The sequence below is a fragment of the Aphelocoma coerulescens genome, chromosome 1 (assembly GCF_041296385.1).
Source record: "Aphelocoma coerulescens isolate FSJ_1873_10779 chromosome 1, UR_Acoe_1.0, whole genome shotgun sequence".
Classification (NCBI taxonomy): Eukaryota; Metazoa; Chordata; class Aves; order Passeriformes; family Corvidae; genus Aphelocoma; species Aphelocoma coerulescens.
Genome location: NC_091013.1, coordinates 16,929,578 through 16,945,423, shown reverse-complemented (window position 1 = coordinate 16,945,423; position 15,846 = coordinate 16,929,578). Strand labels below are relative to the sequence as shown.

The following is a 15,846-nucleotide window of genomic DNA, read 5'->3' as shown; positions in this document are numbered from 1 at the left end:
AAGCTCATGCACTTAAAGAATAACCCTATGTGCAGGAGCCTGTTGCATGACTGTGAGATGCATCCTTGAACTGTTGGCCACTCACATATTATTGACTTTTACATTGCAATATCTATTGCATAGAAAGGAGCAAAGTGTGTCCGGTTACTTCTCTGTGCACTGCCAAGCATTAGCAGCCACATCGGGCCCTCAGTCCCAAGGCTGTGTCAAGAGTGTGGTTGTACCATTGATGCCTTTTCTCTGGTCCTAAAAATATGAGCCAGACACAGTTAGGGTGATAAAAAGGGGTACCTTTATATAAGGATCCTCAGGTGCACAGCTTGTTAGGTGTAAAATGATGAAGATACATACCCCATGTGATGCATGTACAACTTTTATAGATCCTGCACATTAGCATATTTGACAAGAGTCCCCCAATTAACAACATGCTCTGTGAAGTAATCCCCCCCAGTTCTAGTATCATCTAAATTCTCCCCCCATTCAGGGAAGACCAGGCCCTGTTTACAAAAATATGTCTCAAAAAGCTGGTTTCAACTTTGGTTTCAAAGGAGAACCAAGACAGCACAGGGGTCCTGGAATTTTTGTCTTTCTGCCTAGGAAAATGCTACAGCGAAGCTACAAAGCTGCAAATATATGTGTAAAGAATACAGAGAATACATAAAAGAAATATAGGTAAAAACCAAAACAGCATCATTTTCCCCTTTTTAAGAGACTAACAAGACTCTACCTTGTCTAGTCTCCATTTCCACATTTAACCCCAGCACCAGTTTACACAACCAGCTATCCCACCAGCTATCGCAAAGATGCCAACTATACAACTATTATGAATGCTTCTTTTATCCAGGCCCAGTTTGGTAACCATGAGGTGAGGGTGTGGAAGATATGGTCGAAATTTAAGGTGTTATTTCTGGAAGCTACTTCATGAAAAATTTGAGTTCCCTTCCAAATTTCAGCTAAATCCTTCCTAATTCTTCCACTCTGATCCACATAAGAACAACAGGTGGTATTAATAGTAACACATACATGTCCATGTGCAGCAAATAGGAAATTGAGAGCTATTCTGTTCTGCATAACCATGGGAGACAGACCATGAACTTCTTCCTGTAAGGCCAAAATTGCATCTGTAGTATGCTGTTCAATATGTTCAATAATGGCTGAGATGTTTACAACTGCCCTCTCCAGTTCAACTACTCCAAAAGAGGGAAAGAGAGATCTGACTATACTATGGAAAAGTGTGGGACATGCAATGAGGGGATTAATAGATCTTTTCCTCCTTCTATTTGGATTTTCAATATGATCAAATATTGTTATATTTGGAATTACAGCCCCAAGGGCACAAGCCTGATCTTTATCTATGGGCAGGATTTTCCAGGCCTTATTGTCACATACCCAATACCACCCTGTCCCAAGTGGTAGACCTGGTCTCCATGATGTCAGTTCCCTCTTTCTTACAGTTCTTGGGTTTGTTCTTTTCCTGAATCTGGTCTTGCAGCAATATGAAGGAAGAATGGCCTTTCCTGTGGCATTTACGAGTGTGCAGGGAACAGTATTGTTCCCACAATCTATTAAGCTGCTCAGGGGTATAGGAAGCAGAAGGATCTCATTGATTCATTCCCACCGTTTGGTACAGTTCACTGCCATTAAAATGCTAATCAGTGGCCAGTTACTACTCCCATCTAGAGGTGGCACTTGGGTACAAATCCAGCAACTGTTGTTATTAAGAGCTTTGGATACATTTTGGACTAAATTCCCACACAGACCATAGGCCAACCCTGAGTCACGGTTACCAACTGGGCGGATGACAGACATGTAAAGAACAGTTTAAACCACACCATCCTGATTTGTATCAGTCTCTGTTTTTCCGATGGTTTCAGGAGCAGAAGCCTTCTTCACTCTGGAGTAGTGGATCCACAGTCCTTTGCCAGCAACCTTGACCGCAGTAAGAGTGGTCAGCAAAACTTGGAATGGTTCCTTCCACTTGGCTTGTGAGGGTCACTGTCCCACCATTTAACACAGACCCAGTCTCCAGGCTGGAATGGATGAGCAGGTGTGTCCAGTCCTACCAGTCTAGATAACACAATGAGTCTCTGGACCTTCTGCAAAGTTTAACTTAAAGCCGCTAAGTGCTTCCGTAAATCTTTTCTACCCTTCATATGAATTTCCCTGTGGCTATGTGGAACCTGATATGGCCTGCCATATAATTCATTGGGACTTATGTTGTCTCTCTGCCTTGGTTGTATGCAGATTCTCAGTAAGGCTGTAGGCAAGGCCTGATCCCATGTTTCTTGACAGATCTTACTGATCTGGGTTTTAAGGATTCCATTCATATGTTTGCCACTTACTTGGGGCCTGTATGGTGTGTGTAGGTCCCAAGTAATTCCCAGAATCCTGCTAACTTCCCTGACCACTGTTGCAACAAAGTGTGGTCCCCTCTCTGATGACATCCCCAAAGGAACCCCAAACCTTGGAATTACATGATTGAGCAAAACTTACCACCACCCTTGCTGTGTTGGTGCAACAGGGGTAAGCCTCAGGCCATCCACTGAAGGTGTCAACCAATACCAATACATACCTGTATCCCTCCTTATGTGGCATCTCAGCAAAATCTATTTGCCAATAATCTCCCAGGAGATCTCCTGTTTTCATTATTCCTAACACAACTCTTTTGTTCATGTCAGGGTTGTTCCTACAATAGATTTCACACTTGCTTGTTATAGAGTGTACAGTATCAGCCATTCCTCTCCCTATTACTACCTTCCTCAGATTTTAAAAGATTTTCTGCTTCCCAGTGGGTACTTCCATGCTCTTGCTGCACTACTTCTTTAAGGAGCAGGGGTGGAACTACAACCTGTCCCCCTGGGGTGACAGCCCACCCACTTTCTTTAACCTCAGCCTTAAGAAACTTAATTAACTTGTGGTCGTCCTGAACGTATTTGGGGGTAAACTCTGACAAATCTATTTCTTTCTGTGATATCACTGCAAGAACGCCTTTTTCTGCAGCCCCTTTTGCTGTTTCATCAACAAAGCGATTTCCCAGTTCAGGAGGTGTTTTCCCCTTTTCTGTAATGCATAATGGCTACCTCTGAAGGCTTCCAAATACTCTGCAGGAGCACAAGGATCTGTTCAGCATGCTTAATTTCATCACCTTGAGCAGCTAGTAGCCCCCTCTCCTTCCAGATGGCTCCATGAGCATGGGCAACACTAAAGGCATATTTAGAGTCAGTCCATATATTCACCTTCTTTCCCTTGGTCAGTTCTAGAGCTCTTGCTAGTGCAAGGAGTTCAGCTTTCTGTGATGATACATCTGATGGCAAGGCCTCTGCCTCAATCACCTTATCTATGGTTGTCACTGCGTAGCCTGTCACTCGCTTACCATTCCTCATGAAGCTGCTTCCATTGGTATAAAGTTCCAATCTGGATTCTCCAGAGGCACATCCTTCAGGTCTGGTCTGCTGGAATAGGCCTCAGCTATTGTCTGTAAACAGTCATGCTCAGGCACGTTGTCAATTAATGTAGATGACAAAAACATTGCAGGGTTTACAACAGATGTTGTTTTTAGAGTAACATCATCTTGTTCCAACAACACAGATTGATATTTAAGCATTCTGCTCGGAGATAGCCAGTGTCCCCCCCTTTTGTTCCAGCACAGTTATCACTGCATAGGGTACATACACGACAATGTGCTGCCCAAGGGTGAATTCACGGGCCTCTTGTATCAGGATGACAGTAGCCACCACAGCTTTCAAACATCCAGGCCACCCTTGGCTAACATTGTCTAGCTGTTTTGAAAAATAGGCCACAGCTCTTCACTGGTCTCCAGGGTGCTGCGCCAGTACCCCCAGAGCAACATTCAGTCGCTCATGTGTAAAGAGTTCAAAAGGCTAAGATAAGTCCAGCTGCCCCACAGCTGGGGCTGACATCAAGGAACATTTCAGCTGTTTAAATGCAGCCCATGCGCTCTCTGTCCACATGATGGTTCCTTTTTTGGCTGCTTTAAGGGCTCCATACAGAGGTTTTACCAGTAGCCCATAATTTGAGATCTATAAGCAACACCAACCTAGCATTCCCAGGAAGGCTTGCATCTCTCTCATGGTGTGGGGCTCTGGAAGATGGCAGATGGCTTCCTTCCATTCCCTCCTGAGTTGTCAATGTCCACAGAAGATTTCTAGCCCCAAGCAGTTTTTCTGGCAATCTGTGCTTTCAAGGCTCTACACCCACTTAGGCCCAAAAAGTTCAACAGACTTACAGTGAGCTTGATGCAGTCATCTCGCATTTTAGCTGTAATTAGGATATCATCAACATACTGAAGAATAACCCCTCCTGATTCTTGTCTTCTCCAGTCCTCCAGTTCCTTTGCCAGCTGGTTTTCAAATATTGTTGGGCTGTTTTTGAATCCCTGGGGTAGAACTGTCCAGGTGAGCTGGGTTTTCCTCCCTGTCTCAGGACTATCCCACTCAAAAGCAAACAGTTCTTGGCTGTTCTTATGCACAGGAATACAGAAGAAGGCATCCTTAAGATCTAAAACAGGGAACCATCCTAATTCATCTGTCAGTGTGGTCAAAAGAGTGTAGGGGTTTGCTACAACTTGGTGCATATCCTCTGTTATTTTGTTAATTTCCCTTAAATCCTGCACTAATCGATAACTCTTACCATGAGCCTTCTTTACTGGCAGGATGGTGTGTTATATTTGGATTCACATTCCACTAATAACCCAAATTTAAGGAACCTCTCAATAATAGTTGCTAATCCTCTATGGCCTCCTAACTTCAAAGGGTATTGTTTCTGCCTTACCAGTGTAGCCCCTACTTTGAGTGTGATACTCACAGGCTCAGTTCTTTTGGATCTCCCAGGGAAATCATTGGCCCACACTACTGGAATGACAGCATCTTCAGCTTCTTTGGGAATTTCTCCATAATTCTCCTGTATGAAAATAGCAGCTGCTTTGACAAATTTAGTTTCAGGAATTATAACTTTCACTCCCACTTCTTTGGAAAACTTGATTTCTGCTTCTAATTTCTCTAATAAATCATTACGCAAAAATGGCTTTGAGGAATCTGGCATATAAAGGAGTTGATGAGTCACCCAGTGTTTTCCTAACTGCAATTTTAAAGGTTGGAAGAAAGGCCTTGTTTTGCTTACCCCTGTGGCACCGATCACATGTACAGTATCTTAACTCAGTTTCCCTTTTAAAGTATTTAAAGCAGAATATGTTACCCCCATATCCACCAGAAATTCGGCGTCATCTTTCCCCAGCTTAGCTACAACTGAAGGCTCCGCTGGGGGTGACGCCTTCAGTCCCCATCAGTTCCCATTCACAGCTAATTCAGGAGCTGGGGGCATCTTTTTCTCCTGCATCAGACACTCATTCTTCCAGTGTCCCTTCTTCTTACAAATAGCACATTTATCTTTGTCTAGAGGAAAAGGAGGAGGAGGGCCCCTTCTTGGTGGGTAAGATGACGTTCCCTGATCACCCCTTTTCTTGTGCTGGTGTCTATCCCTATCTGCTGAATCTCTATTCTGATACACTTCCCAGGCTTCATTCAACAATTTCCATATGCCCTGCGTCGCATCCATCTTTTTCAGCTTTTTTCTTATGTCACCTGCAGATTGGCATATAAACAAGTAAGCCAGGTAGGTCTGTTCTGCAGGTGCCTCAAGGTCTAAGTATGTATATTTTTGTGCAGCTTCTTTAAGCCTATTCAAGAAGTCTGTAGGGTTTTCATTTCTGTCTTGTCTGACTTCATATAATTTGGACCAATTCACTGCTTTAGGGATGGCATGTTTTAGGCCAAATACTATCCAATCCTGATAACGTTTTAACTTTGCCATTTGTTCTGCCACATTAGGGTCCCATCCTGGGTCATTTAAAGGGAAAATATCATTAACTGACCCTTGAAGACTTCCAGCTGTAATTAGAGTCTCTATAGTAGATATAACAGCCTTATTAACCATTTCTTTTTCTGTTTCATCTAGTAATGTGTCTAGCACTACACTCAGATCTTTCCAGTCTGGGTTATATATCTTAATAGCCCTTCTCACAAGATTAGCTACCTTCTCTGGATTGTCTCTATATCGTCCAACCAAGGCTTTCCACTGCAGCACTTCTACCAGTAAAAACGGTACTGTTATGTAAATCACACCTTGATTCCCCACAGCCTGCTTTGAAGATGTTTGTATGGTAGGCTCCTCCCTTTCTGATTCCCCTTTTTTAGATCTGGTTTGTTCTGCCACTGGATCTGGTGCTTCTGTGGCCAAAAGAAGCACTCGGGCTGCTTTTCCCCTCTTCCTTCTGGCTACAGTGGCTGCAGCAGCTTTGTCCTCCGTTTCATCTTCTGAAGAGCTACCTGTGTCAGAACCACCCTGCTCGCTTGTAATCGGGGCTGTCCCGCCGGTACTGGGTGTCACATCGGCTGAACGCCAGCTGGGGACAGCTCCCTCAGCTCTGCCGGGGGCCCTGCAGCGGGCCGGGGGCAGCGCCCGCGCCCCGTCCGTGTCTCCGGCCCTGTCCCCACCTCTGGGGCAGTCAGGGACCGTGCCAGACCCGCCTCTGTCTCCGGCCCTGTCCTCACCTCTGGGGCAGTCGGGGACCGTGCCAGACCCGCCTCTGCCTCCGCCCCTGTCCCCACCTCTGGGGCAGTCAGGGACCGCGGCAGACCCGTCCCTGTCTCCGCCCCTGTCCCCACCTCTGGGGCAGTCAGGGACCGCGGCAGACCCGTCCCTGTCTCCGGCCCTGTCCCCACCTCTGGGGCAGTCAGGGACCGCGGCAGACCCGCCTCTGTCTCCGCCCCTGTCCTCACCTCTGGGGCAGTCGGGGACCGTGCCAGACCCGTCCCTGTCTGCGGCCCTGTCCCCACCTCTGGGGCAGTCGGGGACCGTGCCAGACCCGTCCCTGTCTCCGGCCCTGTCCCCACCTCTGGGGCAGTCAGGGACCGCGGCAGACCCGTCCCTGTCTCCGGCCCTGTCCCCACCTCTGGGGCAGTCAGGGACCGCGGCAGACCCGTCCCTGTCTCCGGCCCTGTCCCCACCTCTGGGGCAGTCAGGGACCGCGGCAGACCCGCCTCTGCCTCCGGCCCTGTCCCCACCTCTGGGGCAGTCAGGGACCGCGGCAGACCCGCCTCTGCCTCCGCCCCTGTCCTCACCTCTGGGGCAGTCGGGGACCGTGCCAGACCCGTCCCTGTCTCCGGCCCCGGCTCCGCCCCCGGGGCAGGTGGAGGTGGCCGTGTCGGGTCTCCCTCCCACCCCCACCAGTGGGGGTGGCGGTGGGGGTGGCAAGGGGGGGGTTCCCCTCTCCGCCCGCAAAGCGGGTGCCACCATATCCACATCGGGCATGTTGGATTTATCAGCACAGACTGAGCTAGGAAGAGGCTCCGCTTTTTCATCCTTTCTTTTCTCTCTTACGGCCATCTCAAAACAGTTTTTCTCAGGTTTATTTGCCTCCGGTCTGTTTATGAATATTGCAAATAATTCTGCATATCTTAATTCATCCCATCTCATCTGAGACCTAAGATCTAATAACAATTCTGTAATTAATTCATCTTCTAGGCTGCCAAAGCGAGGCCAGCTCCTTCCCCCTCGTAACCTCTGCAATGGCCAGATCTGGGTCGAGAGGCGAATCAATTCTTCCATGATAAGAGGTGTTCTTTCCTTGGTTAGCAAATGCCAATGTTTTAATATTAGATCTAAGGGGCAGTCACAGGGTATCTCCGTGCCTTCCTTGGAATATGCACACCCCATGTCCTTATTTATAAACAGAAAAATCGCTGAGAAAAGAGCTGCTAGTCCCAGAGTCCAGCCCAGGATTCGAACTTACACTCCCCCCTCACCAGAGCTTACAAACTGAGCTCTATACTACCCCAGGAGCCGACAGAGAAAGCAGGAGGAGCGCGCAAAAAGCTCTCTGGCTGGGATTCCAGCTGCCCCACTGACCCTTCAACCACCGGAGCTTTACGCCCACACCGCAGGCCGAGCTGCGCACCTGCAGCCTTCAGGCCCTGTGAAGAGGAAAAGGGCATCCCCCTTCCCCCCACAGCTTCCGTGCGGGAATGGGATCCCCCGCTGCAACCCCCCGGCTGCTCCCCCGCCCTACCAGGACCACCAGAGATCTCTAAATACAGAACCCCCAGATGCTAGCAATGAAATACCCCTTTTATCGTACCTTCCTTCTGTGCAGGATTCTTTTGGAACTTTGAGAGTTTTGCGATTCCCCGGACCGCTGCAAAACCCCCGTTGTAAAATGCCAACAAAAGTGCGTGTGGGAGGGGTGGGGGAGCGGGATGGTTCTCAATCCGAGAAGCTGGATGCAGAAGTCCCTCCTGTCCCACTGAAGAGTCACCAGAACTGATGTCTTCTTCTCTGGTCCTAAAAATATGAGCCAGACACAGGGTGATAAAAAGGGGTACCTTTATATAAGGATCCTCAGGTGCACAGCTTGTTAGGTGGAAAATGATGAAGATACATACCCTGTGTGACGCATGTACAACTTTTATAGATCCTGCACATTAGCATATTTGACAAGAGTCCCCCAATTAACAATATGCCCTGTGAAGTAATCCCCCCCAGTTCTAGTATCATCTAAATTCTCCCCCACTCCAGGGGGGACCAGGCCCTGTTTACAAAAATATGTCTCAAAAAGCTGGTTTCAACCTTGGTCTCAAAGGAGAACCAAGACAGCACAGGGGTCCTGGAATTTGTTTTGTCTTCCTGCCAAGGAAAATGCTGAAGCTAAGCTACAATAAGAAGCTACAAAGCTGCAAATATATGTGTAAAGAATACAGAGAATATATAAAAGAAAAAAGAGTAAAAACCGAAACAGCATCACCCTGATAATGGTCTGGGTTTCAATTCAGCAGAAGTCTACAAGATGTACTGTCTGCCCTGATACTCTTATGTCTCACTAAGTGCTGACTGCTAGATCTGTACCAGCAGTACAGTAGCCTAGCCTTAAATAACATTACCCATTAGTAGATTTTTCTTCCAAAATACTAATTTTCAATGCTTTTCTCTTTTGTTTTAAACATTTGGAGTGTTTGTGTGTGTTAGATCATAGTTCTAATATTTTAACAAAATGGCAAGTAAACCAATTAATTTCTTGCTGTATTTTCTTTGTATGTATTACAGTTAACTATTGGAGAAAACAACAATTTCTACAAAAATATCAGAAGACATGCATGGCTTTTTTTATTCTCAGTATAGCCCAGCATTTGCTATAGATAGATAGATAGATAGATAGATAGATACCATGCATACATGTAAATGCAAAACCACATGTATCAAAGTGTCTAAATATATTAAAGAAATTATAATGTACTTTTCAGTTGTTAACTTTTAACTAGATACCATTGAGAGACAAGGGGCAACCAAAATAATTAGCATTAGTTTGTCACACTATCATTTGTAATGAGATGGCTCTCTGTAGATATTAAGAATGAAATCACTTGCTTCATTTCCTAAAAGTCTGGTTTTCATTATGGACAGGTTGGTGACATTTTCCTTTGCTAATTCAGGAATTCATGAATCTATGACAAACCTCTCCAGATAAACTTGGGAGGTATACTTAACACAAAACTACATGGGCAGATAGGTTGTCTCAGTGTGATTCTGGCAAAGTAGGGAAAGACAAGAAAAACACCTTTAGTTAAGGGCTTCATATAAAATTAAAAGAGTAAATATTTGATGCCTCCTTTGATATATGATGTTCTAAAGAAAACCATGCTTAGTGGGGGTCTTTTTACTTGTATGCCTGCATAAAACCTTAATTCTGGGGTTGTTTGTATTTCCTTGTTCTCATGGCTATGGTTTCCATATGCAAATATGAAGGCTTCAGAGCCAGATAAAACTGCAGCTTTCCTGCATTTCCTCTCCTTCCAAAGTAAACCCGTTTAACCTCACAATCAAATAATGGCCAGAGAATGGGTTGATTGCACCTAGCTTCTTGTCCCACTTACTTCAGAAATGTTTTAATGCTGGCCTTGTGCCCTTTCATGACTTTGATGCCAGCAATTTAAACATCAAACAGTTTTGGTTGTGCTGTATCATCACCACCTTTCATCCTGTATCATGTGTAACAGGACTTTCAGGCCCATCATGTGTTGGGTGGATGAAAGGTCCTGCTGTAAGGACATTACTGGGGTGGAGAGGAGCCTCCACAGATATTTGTTGTGGATGTGGAAACAACAATCTGTTGGTGGGATGTAGTGTCAAAAAAATTAGTGGGCATGTACATGAAAAAGCAGGAACCATTGCCTAAGCAAGCGAAAATACTGGTGCAAAGAATCTTTCAGGTGGAGGAATGTTGTTATCCAACCCACTTGGGGTTTCTCTGGCTATGGATGTACTTACTTGTCAGCTGACATGTCTGAGCACATGTTGAAAACAGAATAGCTATAAGCAATTAGAAGGACCACTAATAATGTTTGCCCTGAGTAAGCTAGCAATCTCTCCATCCTGGCCACTGCACTGTTCCCAGTGGAGCTGGCAAGCAACCCAGCTTTGGAGGTCATGTGCCAAAGGGTGTCATAGGGAATGGTCTGCATCCCCTTGGTCTAGGGAAGAAAAAAAGAAGGAAGAAAATCACCAGCACATTTAAGTCACAAGTGCAAGAGTTGCTTCTGGCTTGGGTGTCAGGCCCCCAGTCCTGGGTGCTGTTAACACAGGAGAGGAGCAGTGTTAGAGTGAGCAATGCCAGGTTCACAGAGCGCCAGGGCAACCACCTGCCTCCTCACCATGGGCCAAGGCTCCCCTTCCTACCCCGGTGGCTGACATCTGAATTCTATTGCAAAGAATGCACAAATATGCAAATGGATTTTGGTTTTATTCATAAAAAAGTACAGCTCCTTTTTAAAACAAATTCATTGTGTCCCTGGTATTGTGGGGTAAGTAATTTATTGATGTGTAAAGGGGGAAAATCTTTTTATTGGTTTTGAATATGGTGGGTTTTAATTTACCTGAGCAATGTGTAACATAGGGAAACAGAAGAACTTGACTTTGCCTTCTTTGCAAGGTAACTTGTGTCCCACAAGTTACTTTCCTGAGCTAAGCAAGACATTTCAAACTTCACTCTTTTCAAATTTTAATGGGGGCATTTTTCCAGGTTTCTTTAAAACTTACTCACCTTCAGAGGTCATTTTCTGGGAGGGAGGTGTGACATGCAACAAGCACATACAAGAAAGCACCACCAAGCTGACACGTGTTGGTTCCATTTTCTGTATTTCTCCTCATCTCATTCCACATGTATGCTGGCATCTTGTTTGTTTTTATCTATAGCTATATAGTATGTTCAGCCAGTACATGTTTGCCGTGTTGTCCAAAATGGACCCCAGGCAACTTCCCTAGTAGCCATCACTCAGTTTTAGGATCCTGTAAAGCGTGATGATTTGGGTTGGGGGTTTTTTTTGTCTGTATTTTTCTGTTTCCCTCCTGCCTTCATTTTAATTTTTGATTAGTTATTCTGTGAAAAGTAACACTGGAAGAATTACTGCTCCTACTCAGTGTCATGGTTTAACGAGGAGGGAAATGTTCCAATAAAAATTCTGATAGTCCCGACCTTCTTCAAAGTTCCAATGGAAGCAATTATCATAATCATCATGAGAAAGGGACAAAATTAAATAGTTTCCTGACTGCACTGTATGTTGTTACAATGCTGCAAGAAAAGAAACATTATTTTTATTTCCCAGTTTCTCAATTGTCTTTGGTTAAAGATTTGAACATCTTGTTCTAGTTGTCACCTTGCTGATGTGTTTAAACATAATGAAGGAACTAATTTTTCACCCAGTTGCCTGGGAGCCCCTCTGCAATAAGGGCAGTGAAGTAGCTAAGAGATGTGTCAACCTGGCTGATAAGTGTAGAGGGTTCATGAAGACAGACTACTCTTACCAGGGTAATAACCACATAACTTGGCTATAGTTCATAAAAACAGAGTACTCCAAAAATTTGTGAAAAGTTGATGACTAAAGATTTCTACCAAGGGATACTTAGTTATATCCTAAATAATAATTTAAAAGAACTAATTTTCCTAGAATTTCAGCTTCTTGCCTGTCAAAACTTGAGACCACTACACCTTCTTGGCAATGCCAGTTGGGTGGAACAGCTACTTGGCTGCTCCTGGTGTGTAAGATTGCATGAGCAATCTCCAGCAAGGTCATTTACAGGGCACAACTGAAAATATGTTCTCAGTACATGTATTTATTTGCAGGAATGGAATATAAATTTCCCATACTGTTGACATGCACTTTGTTGGTAAGTGCATTTTTGAGGGAAAGCAGTTCACAGGAACACAAGAAGAGACACAGGGAGAGAATGTTAAATGTAATTTAAAATACGGAAAGTAATTATTTTCATTCAATTTCTCATTTGTGTTCTCTGGAGGACAACAGCACAGCAGGCAAACAGTGCACCAGGGATCTGAGTCCTGAAGCTGATGGTGCCTGTCCCAGTACACCTGCATCAGCTATCCTCAAAAAAACCTGAACTTCTAGTAAACTGAGTTATTAGGAAGACTATCTTTCTTCACGAAACAATTATAATTGATCTGCATTTCTTTATCAGCAGAAAAAAAAAACCCAAAAGAACAGGAAGTTCATGCGTGAAAAGAATTTTTGCTGGAAATATATTCTCTGACATCTGATAATTTTTGAAGAAAACTTTATTCTCCTTGACAGAGCAGCCTTGTGCCTGCTTCTGCTACGCAATGTATGCTAACCTCCCTGGCACTGAAATTCACCAAAACAGGCCTCACAATTAATTTTATTACAGACAGCAAGAGCTCCGTGGTTCTTTATCCCATTCTCTCCAAGTAGCTCATATTTGAAATTAATCTTCCTTCCATTCAAAGAGTGTCTGAAAGGGGGATGGTGCAAAAGTAATTTATGTTTGAGAGATATATATGTATATATATAGATAGATAGATATACTTTCATATAATGCTTGGGAGAAATTAAAAATAATCTTAAAGCCCTATTTAAAGATTGCATAAGCTATCCAGGGATCAAACAGAGCATGTCTGATGAATGGATCTCTTGCCACTCTCAAATGGAAGGGATGCATGGGAAAAATACTAAAACAACAAAATTCTGCTGCAGAAGAGGAGTGGGCCTTCTTTCTTTCTCCAAGAATTTTTAGCAGTATTAGACAAGTTTGTAAAAGAACAAGTGTTTTGGGGGGACAAAACTTCCATCTAAAGCTTAGGATGATACCAAAAAATGTAAAGTTGTTTTTCATCTTGAAATGAACAGTTGAATACTTCTGGCAAGTATAGGTTTAAGATGTAAGGACAAGATATTTTAAGCAGTTACTGCCCCACTGCAGCTACTTTAGTCAACACTGACTCTAAACCTATTCTCTGAAGTAGTAAGTGCTCAGGGAGGTTTAGAGTGATATTTTTACTCAGTAACTCTAAAGTTCCCGTCAGATATGAAGTGGGTACATTTGTTTCCCTGGAAAGCAGGAACATCTGTATTTCTAGGATGTTTGCTTCCACCAGTTCTAAGTCATCCCCCTGCAATCCCCGACACCCGAGGCCCACATGTGCCCATGGCACGGACGGTGAATTCACGGGAGCGCAGGTGTGCCTTGGCAGCTTCATTCCCCGCTCCCTGTGTTGAATCCTTGTTTCCACAGAGGCGATCCTGTATCCCGGCGCCGCCGCCCTCGAGCAGGAGCCCCGTGGCGGGGCGGGCAATGGCTCACACGGGCATCTCCAGGGGAAGCGCTGCCTGCAGTCCCGGCCTCGGCTACGCCCGCAGCAATTCCTGGCACAACTTCCTTGCGCAACTCGCTCTCCCCGCACACACGCCCCAGTTTTCCTGCAGAAGCAGCAGCCGAGTATCACTGAGTACCTCCAGTGAGCCTCCCTGACTGGAGATATTCCAGAACCGCGTGGACGCAAGCCTGTGCTCTGGGATGGCCCTGCTCGAGCAGGTTGGACCAGATGCCCCACTGTGGTCTCCTCCAACCTGACGCACCCTTTGATTCCGCTGACCCTGGCCGCCCCGCCTCCTGCCCCGTCACGGACACGCCGCTGAGTCTGCCCCGACTTCAAAGCCATGACCAAGGCAGGAACAGAGACAAGGGAGGCAGGATGCAGCGCGGGCAGGGAGGGGACCGTCCGTCACTGACCCTCTTCGACCGGGGCCATGCAGTGCCACCACTCCTCGACGGCGGGACTACAACTCCCGGCACGCCCCGCGGCAGGGAGGACACAGGCCTTCACGTGGGCCGCAGGACTGCGCGGCGATTGGCTGCAGCCGGGAGGGAGGCGGGCCCCCGGGGAGCACTTCCGGTGCCCCGCGCTCGGCACTTGTTTGGATGCTGCCGTCACATCATGGCGACGCGCGGGGGCGGCGGCGCGGCGGGACCGACCCGGCGGAGCCCGAGCCTCAGCGGCGGCGGGGACGAGGCAGCGGCGGCCCCGAGCGGCAACCCCGAGGTGAGGCGGCGGCGCGGTCAGGCCCGGCGGGAGGGAGCTCCACCTTCCCCGCCCCGCCGGCTCGCGACGCCGCGTTCCCCGCCTGCCCCGTCCCCACGCGGCCGCCCGGCCCGGGCGCACGGGGCAGGGGCGGACAGTGCCCGCGCCGCCTCCGCCGCTCCCGGGAGCCTGAATCTCGGGCTGCCACCGAGGCCGGACCCTCCGAGGCACCCGCGGGCACGTGTCGGGAAGGTCCCGGCGTGGCCCCCGGTGAGCCGAGCTCGCCCCGAGGGGTCGGGAGCGGCTCCTCCGCGCTGTCCGAGGGTCGCGGGGCGGTCCCTGCCGAGCGCGGGCCGCCGGGGGCGGCAGCACGTGGCGGGCCCGGTGTGCGGGGGGCGGGAGCTGCAGGGCGGGGGGAGGTTTGCCGCCTCCCCGGGGTCTCGCCGGCGGCCCCCCCGTACCCTCTCGACACGGCCGAGGTGCGAGCGGACGGGGGCTCTGCCCGCGCGGGTGGCGGGAGCGTTTTCTTATTCTCCGAATTAGTAAAAAAAACAAAAGGCCTTTTTTTTTTTCTTTTTCCATTTTCTACTGAAACCACACTGAAAGCAGGGCTGTCCCCGGTGATTTTACAGTAATTTCGGTTTGCAGATCCGTGTAGGAAAAGCTTAAAATACCTGTGCTTGGTCACCCAACGGCAAAGACTTAAAATATGCTGTAATTCAGCTGCTGTGTGTAATATCACCAGCTCGGTGTTTTATGTGACAGAACTGCCTTGCTGATCTCATGTGCTGCTAAAGTACCTCATCCTGTGCCCTTACATAAATTCAAATGGTTTTTTAGTGGTAACTTTTTTCCATGGTACAAAGGACAGCATCTCAGAAATAGTGACTTTGTGGTGGTGGAGCGTTATGTTGGCTGTTAGAGAGGTCTAGGAAGCTACGGAGCTAGTTTTCTTCACTGAAAAGCACAGTCTTCTGCAATGTGTTTTTTCTAGTTCTTTACTAAGAAGTAACTTGTAAGTAACTTCAGTGTCTATTATGAAAGAAGATGATGATGTTAACAAAAAAAACCTATGTTCCATGCTATTTCAAATACAGTCAAAAGGAATTCAGTTATTTTAAAGAGGTGAAATGTGGCAGGCAATGTTAAGCAAATTTTAGTTTGAACTTTTTTTTGTGAATTAAAAATTGTTCAGCACTCTCTTCCAGATTTCCCTTCCCCTGCCTTGATATTATTTTTAGGTTCCTTGTGACCTGTTTGCGTTGGAAATTCAGAACTTGTCTACCCTGCTTTTTCCAGAATCATACTGTGGTTGACTACAAAACTATTAAGTTTATAGTAAAGAGGAAATGAAACCCCATTGGTGGAAGTGATTCATGCTATATTAAATGTTTTCTTAATTAGTACCTGTCTCAGATGCTTACATTAAAAAAAAGTCTTGTTAG

The 15,846-nt window shown here is 46.5% G+C and overlaps 1 protein-coding gene and 2 long non-coding RNA genes across 3 annotated transcripts in view; 1 reads left to right on the top strand and 2 right to left on the bottom strand.

Moving 5' to 3' along the window:
- Positions 1-278: 278 nt before the first annotated feature.
- The window catches only part of LOC138104146 (uncharacterized), a 16,439-nt gene continuing 871 nt past the window's right edge, over positions 279-15,846 (bottom strand). The window contains exons 2-3 of the long non-coding RNA XR_011147951.1: positions 8,156-8,358; positions 279-2,067 (exon numbers count right to left, since the gene is read on the bottom strand). This is a non-coding gene — a long non-coding RNA (uncharacterized lncRNA). The remainder of the gene's footprint in view (positions 2,068-8,155; positions 8,359-15,846) is intronic.
- LOC138104148 (uncharacterized) lies at positions 12,623-14,026 on the bottom strand. Its single transcript, XR_011147952.1, has 2 exons — positions 13,959-14,026; positions 12,623-13,799 (listed from the first exon to the last, which is right to left on the bottom strand). It is a non-coding gene; the product is annotated as an uncharacterized lncRNA (long non-coding RNA).
- The window catches only part of TXLNG (taxilin gamma), a 24,873-nt gene continuing 22,819 nt past the window's right edge, over positions 13,793-15,846 (top strand). Inside the window, 3 exon segments of the mRNA XM_069002936.1 lie at positions 13,793-14,081; positions 14,083-14,201; positions 14,203-14,422. Coding sequence (XP_068859037.1) covers positions 14,040-14,081; positions 14,083-14,201; positions 14,203-14,422 — 381 coding nt within the window. The 5' untranslated portion in view covers positions 13,793-14,039.